This window comes from Trachurus japonicus, chromosome 10 (assembly GCF_045865225.1).
Source record: "Trachurus japonicus isolate A0001 chromosome 10, Traja_1.0".
NCBI lineage: Eukaryota > Metazoa > Chordata > Actinopteri > Carangiformes > Carangidae > Trachurus > Trachurus japonicus.
The window spans coordinates 19669609-19686057 of record NC_140916.1 but is presented as its reverse complement, the minus strand read 5'-3'; the positions used below and the strand labels follow the sequence as shown (position 1 = coordinate 19686057).

The 16449-nt window shown below is 47.1% G+C and overlaps 1 protein-coding gene across 3 annotated transcripts; it reads right to left on the bottom strand.

The window, feature by feature from the left end:
• Window positions 1-2022: 2022 nt before the first annotated feature.
• On the bottom strand, window positions 2023-11169 carry fgf18a (fibroblast growth factor 18a). Of its 3 annotated transcripts, none has more exons than XM_085789882.1 (5): window positions 9532-11169; window positions 5976-6015; window positions 5650-5830; window positions 3872-3978; window positions 2023-3731 (listed from the first exon to the last, which is right to left on the bottom strand). In XM_085789882.1, the coding sequence occupies exons 1-5, from the start codon at window positions 9561-9563 to the stop codon at window positions 3459-3461; spliced, it is 633 nt and encodes a 210-aa protein (XP_085646008.1). In that variant the 5' UTR covers window positions 9564-11169; the 3' UTR covers window positions 2023-3458. The 3 variants fall into 3 exon arrangements, with proteins under 3 accessions (XP_085646008.1, XP_085646011.1, XP_085646009.1); XM_085789885.1 differs by having other exon boundaries at window positions 2023-3728; window positions 9532-11158; XM_085789883.1 differs by having other exon boundaries at window positions 3228-3731; window positions 5650-5827; window positions 9532-11149.
• Between the last annotated feature and the right edge of the window lie 5280 nt (window positions 11170-16449).

Here is a 16449-nt window from a genome sequence, read left to right as displayed (position 1 = left end):
CTCTGGCTGTTTGGTAGCCAAGTTTGGAGTCTAAACAACCTGTTACAGTAGATCACATAGTCAGTTTGTAAACACCATAACTGCGAAGGAGAAATGTATGTTTGAGATGCTTCAAGAGGTGCATTTATAGCTAAACTGGAGTGTATTTGAACTGTGTAGTGCGTCTGCCTGGTGACTGTACGGTGTGTGTTCTCTCTGCGAGGAGAAGGAGGGGAGTTGGCCTGCTGATGGGGTTGGTTTTCTGCATTTCTGGGTTTAGTTCAGTATAGTAGAATGTTTCAAATTCTGGGAATAAGTTATGTGGGATGGATTTGTGCTTGGTGGAGCACCATTAGTATATGATGTGTGTATGTGTTGGATATGGGTGTGTGTGCTTCCTCTGGGTCTGTGGGATTTTGGCCCATAATTCCTGCAGCTCTCAGGTCACAGCTCCGTTCTCACGCACATATTTGGCATTCCTTCACCGACATGATTACCATACACCTTCCACTCTGGGTTTGGCTACGCGGGATATTTCCATCATTCCCGAGTGGAACTGGAGCAACGTTCCAGAAATGAACAACTCACCCCCACCCACCACCGCTACCCCCTACTCAGTCTTCTTTATCCCACCCCCACACCCCGTTTCTCTCCCACCCCACTGTCTCCTCTTTATACCACCCCCCTTCAGCACAGATTCCTGCTGCCTTGCAATAGGAATCCTCTGGTACAACCCTTTTTTCCCCCTGAGTCAGCTGTTTGTGTCTGCCGGCATGATTGGGTCATTTGGCAGCGACATCTCTTCAGTGACCTCCTGCTAGGACAGGGAAGGAAGGGGAGGGATGAGGGGGGGATAGGAGCAGGACAGATGAGAGAGGAGAAGCAGCTATGAAACTCTATCTAACTACTGCATGTTTCCCTTCCACTGCTCTGTCTGACCCTTCATGCTGCATATTCATGGCTGAACTTCATAATGTGGAGCTGCCTGTCGATCTTTGCACAACAGTTGGGGCTCAACAGTTTTCTTAGGCAATTTGAAGGGGTTCCTGAGTGAAGCTGGCCCACCTTACACTTGTATTTTTCATGTAATATAATATCAGAGCTTCAGCAACTACTTCAAGCCAAACCGACAAGAACTTGAGAGTCCATTCTTCTGTGGCCTTAAGGTGCTGGCACCTCGTCTCTATTAGAAATCTGCTGGTCCAAGAATTTTCCCAAGTTTGTACGATGAATTGTTGTGGGAACTTTAGATGTTCATAGCTTCAGATTGAATTTCATACCAGAAAAGAGAGGAGTTGTCGACAAGCTGCCATTGATACTTGTCCAGACAAAAATTTGTCTTGTGCATTTTCTAACGATTCTACAGCGAGCTGTAGCTGTGTAACAAATTTTTATGATGATTTCTTTGATTTAGCCTGTCTTTACCAATGAAATGCAAAAAAGAAAGCCAAAAAAACAGGCCAAAACTCCCATTAGGATTGGGCAATGTGGATTAAAAAACTATCACAGTAAATGTAATTTCATATTAAAATATTGTGATACTAAATTTTCAAGAGAATTCAAGTGAGATGTTGTTTGGGGATAGAATACCTAGAAGGCAACATCTGTTCTTGTTTTTATCAGTGAATTAAAAGGTTGAAACATGAAGGTGTGTTCAGCCAAATGGTGCCATAAATCTGTCATGTTCACTGTAATCTCACTGTAATCTCTGGTGGCTGCCAAATGTATATGTCATGAAATATACAGTATCATCATATTGCCGATCACTATGTCTAGTCCAAGGTGATATTTTCAGATTGCTTGTTTTGTCTAATATAATAATATTCCAAAATCCAGATATCTAGTTCAAATTAATAGCTAGTTTAATATTTCACCTTTTTTAAAAAAAATTATTATCCATCAATTTTTGTTGATCAACCAACTAAACAGTGAAGCCCTCCGACCACATCCGGAGCAACAGTGATCATGAATGTCTTTGTACAGTTAATTTGTTGAGAGAGAAGAGTGTAGAGACGCAGTGTAAAAAGGCTTAGAGACACAGGAAATGTTTCTGTAAGGTTTACTGAGTCGAGAAAGACTGCTGCACACAGAGCTGAAATAAATAAATGAAATAATTTTATCATAATAATTATAGTAACCATCATAGTAAGATTGCTTATTTAGGGTTTCTGTCTTCTTTTATATATATAATATATATAACTTTCAATAAATTGTTCCCTTTAATATTTTTTCTCCTGTGTATGCATGAGACTTTGGTTTGTTCCACTGAATGTCCTGGTAGCAGCACTCTGTATCCACGGTATCGCACAGGAGCATCGTCCCCTGGGTCGTTTCTATAGCAATGCTAATAGAGAGGGTACCCTCCCCGCCGTGCTCGTCCCTGCGCTCGTCACCCTCTGCACCTATAAGCAGAGGGTGTTGTGTCCTTGGGTGAAGGAGGGAGGGAGGGCAGGGCGTGGGGAGGAGTCATGAAGAAGGTCTCCAGTTGTCTTTGGTTGGTCGTTGGTTTGGTTTGCTGTGATTGGCTGACTGTATTTGGTGCAGCTTGGTTTTTATACATTCCAGTTCCTAAAGCTTCAGTCCCTGCGGTGAGTTGTCACGGGTTCATGCAGGGACTGCGTGGTCCCTTTCCAGAGTCCCTCGTGATCCAGCTTCACTCATGGTTGTTGGTGCACTCACTCACACACAAACACACACGCGCACACACATGTTCATGTCCTCATCTTCTTCTTACAAACATGCATTTATTCAATAGGTCACTCACTCGATCATTCCCGCATTCATCCTCTTGTCATCCATCCTTCCATTCGTCCAACAGTCTCACAGGTTCCCACCAGTTTAGCAGTGAGACAAATAAGTGCGTCACATGTCAACAGTTCATTATTGGTCCATTTGATCTGTGAAGATCACTCCCTTTGTCCACTCCACCGTTTTTTTTTGTCTTGTCCTTCCTGTTTTCCCTTTATCCGTAGGCTGAGCACCCACTCTCTTGTTCGGTCAGTCTTTTCCCACCCTTGTTCTCTCTGTATGGTCCAGTTGTAATCCCATACTTGACAGTGTCCAGCTAGTCCAGAACAGGAGACATAAAGGCCTTGTGGTTTTTGTGGTGAGGGGAATAAAGGCCTCTGTCGAGCCTGGGACTCTGGCTGCCCTTCAGGTTCCCTGTCAGTATTTCTGGCCAATGAAGAGAAGCAGACCAGGTCCATGGAGCCTCCAGACACAGACCAGCAATGGTCCGGTTGGTCCAGTCAGGGAACTAAAACTGAGAGGAATGATCACTAACTATGGGGCCGTAGTGGCAAATTAGTTGGTGTAAAGCTAAACCCCGTGAATGATTCATCAAGTTTCTGGTCAATGTTTGTCCCATTAAAGGGAGTTGTTCAGTCATGTGTGACAAAAGAGATGACTGGGTTAGCCATTGCCAGGCTCAGGTCAAGGCTTTTGGATGACGAGACAGTGGGTGCTAGCGTTAGCCACTACTAGCGGGGCCCAGTAGCGCGCACCCTTTTGCCACGCTTGCTGACGGTGGTGAAGCGGAAGGGGGTGGTGAGGTCAGGCTGCTCCCCAGGTGGAAAACGCTTCATGAAGTGCACGTCCTGCTGGTTTGGGAGTGTGTGGGGGCCACGGCGAGGACGACCTCTTTTGGTGAAGCCCACATACCAACCCGTGTAGCGCGCTGACATCAGAGCTGTGTAGTGGTTTTCCAGAACCTTTTCCACGAAGACGCAGTCGGCGCTTCGATTACTGGCCTTCTGAGAGAGCAGAGAAACCACAGGTACCCACACACACACACACACACACATTGGAAGAGAGAGAAGAGAGGCTGGTCAGGAAACTGAAAGATGAAAAGATGTTTTTGCTTAATATGTCTCTAGAAAAAAAGAAGTCTCACCTTTCCTACCAGCTTGCCACGGCGGTTCATGCACAGGTAAAAATTGGTTTCTTTGCCACGGATTCTCACCTGGCTACCGAAGGTATCGGCCTCCACTACGAGCTGGGCTTGTGAAGGGACGGACACAGAGACAGACAGACATTAGAGCCAGAAGCAATACAGAAAAAAATACAGTATGTTTTTGTTTAAACAACTTCAAACCTGTATCACACCAATATCACAGCTAGAATTTTTTTCAAACTGGAATATAAAGGTAATTTCAAGCATAACTCTTTGCACATGACCAGCACTAACACAACTCAAACACTAAGAGACCCTGTGCCAAGTAGGGTAACCCTAATTGCACAGATTACCAGCCACCATTAAATCAGATTTGTCTTTTAAAACCAGATAAGGCATTCACATTGAATCACAGTTTTAGGATTCATAGTCACTATTAAATGTGCTGATAAATCACAGACAGATGTAAATGTCTCTGGCTGGACAGATGGTTGTCAGATAAGCCGGTCACACACATGTGGATGTGAGGCCGCTGACCACAAATGGGCCTCGTAAAAAAGATAACAGCCAAGAGTAGACGGAGCACGGTGAGGCGAGAGGAGTGGGAGAACACTCCGACTGCGCGCCTGTGATATTGTTGTTTTAAGGTGTGTGCGTGTGTGTGTACACCCCCTGTGTGTTTGTGTGTGCAGGTGCACGCATGTTCATCCTTCCAGGCAATAGTGCTCCACTAACTGCACATCTTCAGACGGCGCTTGTGCCTGTTTAAAAATAAATCCCTAAAATGGTTCCTACATGACCTTAGTCAACAAAGGGGTCAAGAGAAATCAATACCTCCCTCCCTCTTGCCCTCTTCCTCTCTCTTCCCCCAACTCTCTGCTCGTCTCCCTTCTGCTCTTCCTCCACATGTTTATACCTTCATTCACCCGCCCCTTCTTCTCCCTCTGCTCTTGAGCTGCCCTCATTGCCGCATTTGCACAGTTTTTGGTGGACTTTTCATGTTTTTCTGTTCGTACGCGTTGAAAAGGGGAAAAAAAAGAAGAAAAAAAAGAGCAGACAGGCTTTCGCATTTGTGATCTCATCTTCAAGTGGTGTGAAGCACTTCCTGACATATTTGTGAATGGATGCAATGAGCAACACGAGCCGCCGACTGGGGCACAAATAGAAATATGAACTCTAGCTTTATGGCTTGGCTTTCCTCTTGCCCATTGATTCTGTGTGTGGTTTAAGAATGGGTTAGACATCATTACAGACGAAGAAGGTGGAGAAGAGGGGGAGGGAGAGGGGGATGGACAGAAGGAGTGTGAGAGGATGCAGGGAGGGGAGGGAGAGGAAGCCTGCTGTTTTAAATCCAGAGGAGACAACAGGGAGGATGAGAAATCAATGAAGGGATCGATGAAGGAGATGAGTTTCTAACACTCGGTCCAACACTCTACCTGCTAGGCTTCTCCCTCTAACTCACACTTTTTTTTCCCACTAACACCCTTTCTTTCTCTCTCTCTCTTTCTTTTGCTCTCTTGTGAATCATTGAGTCAGCAGCCAGTCGATGAGGTCTTTGTACTCCCAAGACAAGCTCCACTGCCCCTCTGCCAAAGCCTGGGGAGGCATGTGTGTGTGCTTTTGTGAGTGTGCCTGCACAGTTGCATTCTGTATCCGCTCATGCATGCACTTGGTCAACCTTTAAGTCTTTGTACTCACAGCCGTGCATGTGTGTGTGTGTGTGTGTAGTCAGTATCTTTCTCTGTGTTTGCCTGCGTTTGACTGTGTGTGTGTCTTACCATATTTGTCTCCATCTTCTCCTCGGGCGCTGATTCTACGCCCCAGCACCTGGACGTGTTTGCCGCTGGTGCGGCTGTAGAGCTGGTAGACCCGGTGGTGTCTCCTACTCATGGTGTCTCGCACATGTGTCTGGTTCTCCACATGCACACTGAAGTTGACTCCATCCACACCAAGTACCTGCTGAGAGCACACGCACAAACACACCCAGAGAGAGAGAGAGAGAGAGAGAGAGACAGAGAGTCAAGAACACGCTCGAGAAACTGCATGTACTACCGGTGTACAACTTATCTTACAATCACTCTTTGTCATGCATGCGCACTCTAACCTGTAATGGATTGCACATCACCAGCAACATCTGGATACATCTGGAAAAAGTAGAAACAGATGAGTTTAGAAATATGTAAGCAACACTGAATGCTGGAAGAGTCAGGCTTGACACCATCGTTTCCATCTCTTTCTTCTCTGCCGTTCTTTCTGTTCAACATCTCTTTTCCTTATTGGGTGATTACTCACACTGCTGGGTGTGCAGCTGGCACAGCGACTTGACATACAGACAGGCACATGTCCAGGGATCAGCAGACAGACAACACCCACAGCACTGTTTATAGTAACACTACCAGCCTGCTGTCCAAACCCGCTTTCTGACCCGTTCATGACTTTCGCCACACCAAAATCTGGCCTCCAAATGACCTGATTGGACCGTGGCGAAATGGCAAACATGCCGAGACAACTAGAACATGTTTTGGTTTGGACATCTAAGGGAAACTGGCTGCCTTATTTGGCCGCGCTGTGTATGTAGACAGCTGGGCTGGACTACAGGTGTACACTCGGCTGTGATGTGGCTTTGGAGCAGGGTGGACTGTGGTTACATTTAGAGATGCTATGAATAAGTGAGAACATGAGCTACCAAAATGTGTGGATGAGGTGATTTGTGGAGGAATCGGTTGGTGAGGAGTAATCAAGGTAAAGTAATGTGTATTGTCCACATAAAAACAAAACTCGTCTCTATTTCTTCTGACTGACTATGAAGATTTACAGGCATTTATCGTGGAAACAGCTGGTTACAGTTAGAATTAAATTCTTCTCACTTTATCACATTGCTTAATTGAAGTTTAGACCTTGACCTTGGATATATCAAGTGTTATTTACAACTTTAGTAAGGGAGTGATTGTATTACGCAAAATCTACGCTGGCAGTCCCTGAACTGCTCTGAATTAGTGGCTGAGGACTTGATGAAGTTCAGAACCAAGTGTGTGGGCTGAAAAGCAATTCTACGAATTTTGTCTTTCCCCACCTCATCTCTTGCTATCTCTCTGCATGCCTCTTCTCTCTCTCTCTCTTTCTCTCTCTCTCCCTCCGCTTCACTCTCTTTCTCCGACTTGTTGTCCTCCCTCTCTCCTCTACTTTATCTCTCCCTCTCTGTCCACTCTATCTTTCTCCTATCGTTCCCTGGCTCCCATCTTCCTTTATGTTTGGGGTTAGCGGGATGACTCCTCCGCACTGTCATGGGCATGCACACAGATGTGCAGATCTGTGCAGGGTGTGTGTGTGTGTACAGGAGGAGCAGACAGCTGACAGCTGGGCCAAAGCAAAGACATACGCGCTGCTGAGAGAGGAAGATAGCGAGAGAGGTAGACTGAGAGGTACACAAAAGGATCAGGAGCAAGCAGGACAGAGGAAGGTGAAATAAGAATAAACAGAGGGGCAATGAAGCCAGAGAAGGCTGACAGCGAATAAAAGAGGTAGGAGATAAAATCTGAGAGAATCGGCAGATGCGCAGACGTGAGACAGACATAGGAGAGAGGGTCAGGAGAGACTAAGGTTACTTCTCAAAAGAAGGAGAAGAAAAAGTGGCAAAATGAGAGACAGTGGTATAACCACCAAGTGTGGTCTGGCGTGAGAAGTAGACAAAAAGATAAATAATGGGAAAGAAGAGGAAGGGGGTTCAACTCATGCACATCGTAACATATGTCACTGCCTCCTGACTCATATACACACATATACCATCTCAAGCCTCTTGTTTCCTCTCTCTCTTTTTACCCCTCTTTCACAAGGTTTCTTTCCCATAGCTGATGTGTTGGCCCCTGAGTCCCTCTAATAGATGCAGACGTCCTGGGCAACGCAGTAAAGTGTTGGCCCTCACATTTTGCCTGCGCAGCCGAAAAAACCTGAGCGCCTGTGCATTATGAGGACTCTCAGCTGTTAAAACACCACGGCTGCACTGCCGCCGAGGACACTGCAGGAAAAGTGCCTCAGCACTGGATTCCCCCGCTCCCACAAAAACCACCGACACTCCATATTATGCCAGCCACAGAGAGAAAGAGAAGGAGAGAGGAAAGAGGGAGACAGGATCAGCCAGGGGGTGGGGGAGGGATGAGAAAACGAGAGAATAGGAGAGCACTGAGTAAAAGTTTGGGAGAGTAAAGACAGAAGGAGGTATGGAGAGAGGGAAAGCCCGGTGCGCCTTGGCTGGCTGCCAAAACAAGCAAGGGTCTGACATCATAAACCTGCGTCCCAGCAGATCCACCATATGGAGGCTGCGGTTAGACTAGCAGGCCTCAGCACCGAGGACTGGGCACCAGCGTGGAGTGAGAGCGGTCGGCCTGGTGGGACTCAGTGCAGAGCGGCGGTTTCAGCTCTGTGTAGCAGTGGTTAGCGTGGTAGGCCAACAGTGGAGCAGTGGGCTTCGGCACGGTGCAAGAGTTTCAGATGTTCAGCAGTGGGCCTTGGTGAAGAATAGCGGTTTAGGCGAGTGGGCGTGTGAGTGGGATCAGCAGTAATAAGGCCTGTGTTAGAGATGAGGAAGACCTCGACATTAAGCTGTGGCTTTTAGAGGAGGAGCTGAAACAGGTTGTTGTGGCAGAAGGCCCTTGGCTTCTCTGACTGGCTAAAAACTTCTGATGAAGCTGGTAAAACAACAATGTGGATGAAGTTAAGTGGCTGTGGTAAAACTGATAGACAAGAGGGAAATGAATGAGAGATGATTGGCTTTGGTAGACCTAAACTGAAACCAGCAGACTAAACAGTCAGACGGCTCCTTCTCAGAAACTGCCAGGGGCCCCATCATTCATCAGTTATTAATCCATACTTTTTTTTTTATCTGAGCAAGTATCTGTGGAAAAAAAGGGGGTACAGGCAAGACAGGAAGACAGATGTAGGCAGTTAGGTGAGTAAGTAGAGAGAGTGTGAGGGAGACATAGGCAGGACAGAGAAAGCCAGGCAGACACCAGCAGCAGCAGCGGCAGCAGCAGCAGCAGCAGCAGCAGCACACACCCTGTCCAGGTTGTGTGAGGAATGAGAAGTATCTGGAGATGACTGCCATCTGGGAGAAGTACAGCCGACACAAAGAAAGAAAAATAAATCCCTTGGCTTTTAACAAGACACACCTCGAATGGGCAAACTCAAACCCCCTGAGCCTGTATCCTCCTCCCTTAGATTTGCTCTTGGCACTTTATCATTTTCCTATCCCACTAGATAAAGCTGGTGTTATTTGACTCAACTTCTGAAATATTTTCAATAGGGAAAAAAAAGCATTTTCTTGGCGATAGGAAAATGGCCTTCTCTAGGCCAGCTTGGCCATCCCTGAAGTAAGTACAGATGGTGATGGAGATGTTTATGGCAGGTTTTATGAGTAACATGGCCCTGACTCTGACCCAATGACCTTGAACTGTCAGCCAATCAAAACAGGGCCTTCCATGGTATGTTTTCTATGGGGACTGATCAGGAGTGATGTAATCGTTAGAGACTGCAACCTTCCTCTCCATCATCTTCCTCTATGGCCAGGTCTGTCATTAAACTAGTTTGAACAACTGAGAAAAAAGAGACAGGACCTGAGTGCATAAAAAAGGTTATTACATGATGAAGTGATAAAAGTGACTTACAAGACGGTCAGCGTGGAAAGAAGGGACCACATTGCTTCCCCCCTCCACTATGGAACTTGGCCCAGAGACAGTCTCCTCGCTCGGTCTGAGCCAGTCCGACAGTCCGGAGAGTTCCCCTGTGTGTTTTGAATCCGCTGGATGTTTTGCAGAGTCAAAGAGTCAGCGGACACTCCCGTTGGCATCGGCGGCGGTGTGCCCCGGTTCCCCCGGCGTGGGTAAATGTGCGGGCGTGGGCAAGGTGGGGTGTGAGGCCAGGCTAAGTGTGCCACTGTGACCGCCGGGCAACCTCTAACAGCTGTCCAGACCGGTGGAGAGACGGGTGGGCGGGGGAGCAAAGGGGGAAGGTTAGGGCTTTAAACGCTGCGCGTCCCCGAGAAGGAGAGGAACAGGTGAAAGCGCGCTCACGGTACAGATAACCAACTCCAATCGACCTTGTTGACCCTCAGAATGACGCTCGGCCCCGCGGACAGCTGCGGTGCGTGCGTAATCTTCTGCGTAATCCAATGCGTAACGTTTCAGCGCAACAGCGAGGTTCTGGTCTCCAAACTGAATTCTGTAGTAGTAGGTGAGATGATGAAAGAAAGTGGCGGAGTGTTTGTCCCGGCACAGATAGACAGGTTTAGTCCCAGCAAAGCGGGGTCAGGAGCTGTTGGAGGTGGGATACCTGGGCTGGCTGCTGATGGAACAGACGGTGAGCTGGAGACGGGGGCTCTGCGGGCGCAGGGTAACGCAGGGCGGCCTCGGTCATGTCTGCTCCCCCACGCTGGCTCAACGGGTCTGTGGCTCAGGTGACACCGACCAACAGTGTCCGACAGAGAGGGTGATAAGGTCCCGGAGCGGTCCAGCTCAGAGGGGTATATGGAGAGTGCTGAATGAGAATGGGAGGGGATAATAAAGGGGAAAGAAAGAAGAGGGAGGGAGGGGTGGCTGGAGAGGATGGGAACAGCTGTGACTGGGTGGCGGACTCAGCCACCCGCGACACAGCGAGGAAATGACAGCCGCACTTTGCACCTGATTTTCCGGACTTCCCCTCTCGCCTCAGCCGCTGGTTACCGCCTGGCTGCAGCAGTCCTCCCTGCGCCCTCTCGACACAATACCAGCCAAAACACAGCACGATGACATCACCTCCAAAATGTTTGAAGGGGGAAAATGCAATCTGATCTTTTTATTTATTTTTTTAAACGTAGAAAGTTTAAGCAGTTTCTCTGAAGGGGGGTGGGGAGTGGGGGGGGACACACGAAGTCTCTTCGTTCCGAGAAAAACCAAGTCCGCGGTGCAAGAGGAGAGGAGTCGAGTTCGCCAGTTTCTGAAGAAATAAAAAGTTAAAACGGGCGCACTGGAAACGTGTTAACCCCCAAATCACACTGACAGATCGACTCCCAGTCCAGAACCTGCACCGTTTCTCTTCCCTTTATATCTGCCTTTCTCTTTCATTCACACACCAGAGGAGAAAGGGCAAGAGAGAATGCAAGAAGAACCCAGCCGTGCGTTGTTATCCACTTCACTGGTATTATGCAGATCCTTCTCCCTTTCAAAAAATTCCAAGGTTTCCTTCCATTAAAAGCTCTTCTTGAGAGGGGGGCTGCACAGGAGAGGCGCGTCGGCAGGCACAGACCTCACTCCAAGAAAAACCAGAACAAGATTTTAACAGACGCGGATCAATCCTCCCCTCCCTCCCTCCTCTCCTCTCCTCTCCTCTCCTCACTCCCTCCCACCTCTCTCTCTCGCCCTCGCTCTCCCCTCTCTCTCTTTCTCCCCCCCTCACACACACGCACATGCACACTTATTGGATCAAAATGGGATTAGTCAGTCGCTATGCGATGCCGACCAAACTTACACTGCAAAAATATCCATTTTAACAAGTGTTCCGTTCTATGTGAAAAACATCTGGTAATGAGGTGAGATAATTTCACTTGTTTACAATGCAAACCAACTTGTTTCTATAATTTTCCAGAATCGGGCCGTTTTCTTTTGGACTATTATCAGCGTTATTCTGTCTTGTTTCAACTAATATTTGTTTATGGAAATTCTTCAAACAAGTAAAACGCATTGGAAACAATTAGAGTGATGTCATGGTATCGGAAGGAATTCACATGTTTCCAGAGAAAACTATTGTAAACTGCATCTCAGAACAAACGGATTGGGTTCTTCAAAGAGTCTCTGAGCGTAAGAGAAAGTGGCAAAAAACGTTCTCTCTTTCTCACAAATGTCCACAAAACAAAGACACCTGTCTCAGTCAAGTGAACATCTGTCTTAAAGCTAAGTGGACTGCTTGCCCTCTGGTATCTCCCCCGGAGATAACCTCACCCCTGCAGCCTCAGTGGCCCCGGACTCAGGTCGGAGGGTGGAGGGCAGTGCGCTCTCTCACACACCCTTCAGAGTCGCCGCGCTTTCAAGTGATGTATTTTGACTCCCCATTTCATAACTTTTGAGTTAAACCTTAAGAGGGAAAATGAAACGGAGAATGAGAGACAGTCGGGAGGGCGGTATGTAAGCACGGACACGGATCCAAAACGAACATTTCTCAGGGATTTCGGCAGCAACGCCCGCTCTGCGCTCCCAAAACTCCCTCTCACCGCCGCACAACCGCAGACGGTCAGCCAAGCCAACACAACACTCCTGCCATACCTTTCATTCACACACACACACACACACACACACACACACACACACACACACACACACACACACACACACACACACACACACAGTTACTCTCTTTCCCTCTATTCTTTTTCTCTTTGCTCATTTGTGTGTGCGTGCGCGTGTGTGCGTGCGTGTAATAGAGGTGGGAGGGGGTTGGCCTCATACATCAGGGACAGTTATCTTGGCTACAAATGTAGGCTTATTCTTTTCAACATTGTACTTTCAAATCTCTCTCACACAGACACACACACGCACACACACACAATCCTGCGACTGGACAGGGTTGAGCTGGGCAAGGTACTGTGGTTGAATGCCTTTCCAGTCATGCTCCATAGACAAGCCCCTGGCCTTCTTTCCTACTACTGGCTCTCTCCGTCTTTGCACCTGTGTCTGGGTGCTTTTTTGCCGCTCACCGCACCGCTGCAAGGGACACGAGTGTAAATGTTGTGGAGAGGGATTTGAACCACATTCTGGTGGTGAGGTATGGGGCCTGTCTGGTACTCTTAAGCCCAGATGGAAGGGTTCAGAACAGGGACTCCAGCACATCTTGGTACAATGGCAATGGAGTATTAACTATAACAGGCAAAAGAAGCCAACTCCATTTACATATTGGACACAAGAGCCATGGTTTTAACAGTAGGAGCAGATTTGTAGATAGCAGTGTGTTTTCCAAAAGAATCCTGATGCCGAGATGATCATACTCCCACTGTAAATCAATAAAGTTTATGTTACACAAAAATTCCTCTGGGAAACAAGAGTTAGTGTATCTGGCTCGGCACTATGAACTCAGAATGAGGTTGAAGTGCAAAAAGAAAACAAAGGACAAATGAAAGTTTGGAGGTCTGAACCCGCTGTACGTTACCAGATTTTTCACATTCAACATTGACAGTTTTCTTAAAATGACTCATCACTTGCAGCAGCATCTGTAGCTTGGATGATGCACACAATGATCGGCAGGTGTTTGCGCTTGAAGAAAGATGGGGTTAGATGCAACACAGTGTTTTCGAAATGATAAACATTTACCCTTACAGTAACCTCAAAACAAGATAAAGTTGAGAAAAACGGAGATAAAACAAACCAGGTCCTTTTTTCTTCTCCCCCTCTCCTTCTGTCACATCATTCTTTCTCTCATACATTTTCTGTCCTCCCTATCTGTCTCTTTAATCTCCCCGGCTGTTTTTTATCTGCTCACTCTGTCCCTCCCTCTGTTTGCAGCCAGCGTATTGATTGCCCATGTCTTTGCCTCTGCAGCTCCTGCCTATTGATCCTTAGCTAACACACACACACACACACACACACACACTTTTATACACACACACACACACACACATCCTCACATACATGGATGTCCCCTTCCCGTTTCCCCATGCTCAGAAACCTTCTTACTTCGATGCAGACCAACTTTGCCGCACACATGATTTATAAAGGCACACGTGCATGTACTCACATGTGCACAAACACACACAAAGAGACACACACCAGGACACATATTTTTTGCATATACCCTCTGTTGTGTTGAATAGACTTGGCATTGATGGACGTTATGCCTTTGTGTTCCTCTCTCGACTCATTAAAGTGAATGAGAGCCGTGTGTGTGTGTGTCTGGGGCCCTGTAGCTGCTGTAGGTCTGGGCCCAGCAGCTTTCTCTCTGTGTATCTCTCTCTCCCCTCTCTCTCTTTGACTGGGCCTGCAGGCTTCTTCATCCAGGGAGCCTGGTCAATATGGCCATTCTGTCTAGCAATTAACATCGATCAGCGCTCGTCAATACCGTCAGCACCCAGACAAAGACCCAGGGTGCATTGCGTGTGCTTGCCCTTTCTCTATCACAGTCCAACAAATCCCCAAACAGCACTCTCATTATATGAGGGCATTCTGGCCTGACCCCAAGGTCATCGTGGAGGAGAGGCTTGGTGTGCTGGACTCTATGTTATGGGTGACTGGACTGGAACCTAATGCAGAGCTCGGAGCGCTCGGAGCCACGGGCCAGTTGTTGACTGTGGTTGTGACAGATGTGTGTGTGAGTGTATGTGTGTAGAGGTGTGGGTGAAGAGTCAACTGTAGATAAGCCTTGGTTGGGTTGTAGTCAAAGACAAGTTGGCAGACAGGCGATATCATCCCCCTGCTGTGTACTCCAAAGTGTTGGACACTTTGAAAACTTTGAACAGTATAAATGTAATCCATCATCCCAGTGACACACTGTGCAGATTTGGGGTTTTCAGATGTGTCAAGTGCAGTGGATTGTGTCCAATTAGCTTTGTCTATAAGGTTTGGGCTGTATATGTTTGGATGGGAGGAGGGAGGGGGGAAACAGGCCTCTGTGTATGTGGGATCTCTGGGGGGAGAGAGGGGGCTTGTGGCTTTGATTAATACCTGCAGACATGGACCTTAAACTTCACATCAGATGTTGAGATGTCAGCCTAACATTGGTTTCTGGGATAGATATCCCTACTCTGTTAATCACGGGCCAAGTTTAAACTGTTCCCCAATGTGTAAATGTATGAGACACTTAATAAAGGCCCTTTGATGACAGGGGGGCCCATGCGAAGTCAAGGAATGTGTACAGTGTGCCGGGCTTTGAAATGAGAACCTGTTCGCCACTTGTCCGCGAGATGAGAGAATCGACAGCTGCAACTAAGTAAGAGCAGGAATTAATTAGCGGAGGAGCCGATGTGCGATAGTAAGCCGAAGTGAAAAGTGAGATGAAGAGAAAAGCAAAATATTGTTTTTATTAGCGGCGATGTTGGTGGTGCACAGCCTGCTCCCTTCTCTCGCTTAGCAAGATTAATCCAGTGAATATGAACGTTTACTCTCCTCCGTCCCGGAATCCATTGCAGCTGTTGTCTCTATACATAGACCAGCTGAAGCACTGGAATAACTTTACTTTGACACTTTCAAGTTGGAGGGTTTGATGCTGCTTTGGACTTGTGTCAAGATAATTATTCATGCAATCTAGCCTGTCGTTGTTAGGCAGTCTGGTTTTACAGAGGGAATTGAGCCCAGGTAGTCATGTTCTCCAGCCTACACCTGCCCTCTTAGCAGTATACATGGTACCATTTTCATTATGGATCTCATTCAGTCATTTTAAGAGTTTATTGTCACTGTTGTGGATGACGACTGCCAAAATGTCTAATAATGCAAAACATCTGCGTCTTTCAGATTAACCAAGTGTATAATGCTGCCTTTAAATCCAACAACACATGCAACCCAGCAGCTCGACTGTCTCATCTTTGCCTCTTTGCCATCTGGCAAGGCTGCTTGTTGAAGTTTGGACACTTTGCATTGATGAAGTGGTATGTAAAAAAAGAACATAAAGACATCAAACTTGGAAGGCGCCATATTTATGCACCTGGATCATATATCAACTTGATCAAGAAGTCATGACAGAACCTCCAGTGGGAGCCAATTATTCAAGAACTTCTGACCATCCCAGTACAATTAAATCAAGGAAATAGATGTCAGCAACAACAAGGACCATCTGAGTCTTTGATTTAGACATTTAGTTGTACAAATCGAAAAATAAAACGCTGCAACACAGTGGTGTAAACACAAAAAATGTCCTGTCATGGTGGGGATTTGCAGCAGGAGTGGCATTGCATGCTGTCTGACACTGATTGGCAGGGGCTGCTTCGTGCACTCTGTGAGGATGTACAAGTTAATTGCTTTTGACCAATGAGGTTGTACATAAATACGCGACTGGGTGAATGTTTGTTTAATTATGGTCCTTGTGGTTGTGTGCGTTTGGTGGAGTGTGAGTGTCATGACCCTCTGAGACAGACTGCACAGTTAAGTGTGTGGGGTTTGCGGCTATAGTGTGAATGGTTGCAAGCATATGCAGAGATTGTGTCAACAAGAGCATGCACAAATTTGTACAAGTGTGTGTTTTATGGCTGCTGTGTGTGTGAGTGAGAGAGTTATCCTCTGCTCTCCTTGCATAGTGATGTGAATTGCAGCTGTGGTTTGTGTTGGACTCTGATCCGGCATGTTGATTTTTTTTTTTCTTCCTGTTTCATGTTCAGGCGCTCAGAGATGGAATCCATGAGCATGGTAACCTTCACTCCTGTCATCTTTTCTGTTCATCTCTTCCACACTCCTCCCTTCTCTCTTCCTGCCCTTCCTCTGCAGTAAGTGCCCTTTACTCTTACATCCTCCTCTCTGCTCTCCTTTGTGCTTCTTCTGCTCCCTCTCACCGTGTCCATTTCTCTCATTCTGTTTTTTCCCTCTCCCTGCCCCTTTAGCCTTGCCACCGGGCAGAGGAGGAACTGTAATGTTTAT

Excerpts from the sequence above, each read along its gene's own strand:
- fgf18a (XM_085789882.1), bottom strand. The coding sequence starts at position 9,563 with ATGTGGTCCCTTCTTTCCACGCTGACCGTCTT. Across the intron at positions 3,979-5,649 it reads AGAAGATGGAGACAAATATG|CCCAGCTCGTAGTGGAGGCC; the intron begins GTAAGACACACA and ends TCCCTTCACAAG. Across the intron at positions 3,732-3,871 it reads GTGGCAAGCTGGTAGGAAAG|AAGGCCAGTAATCGAAGCGC; the intron begins GTGAGACTTCTT and ends CTGCTCTCTCAG.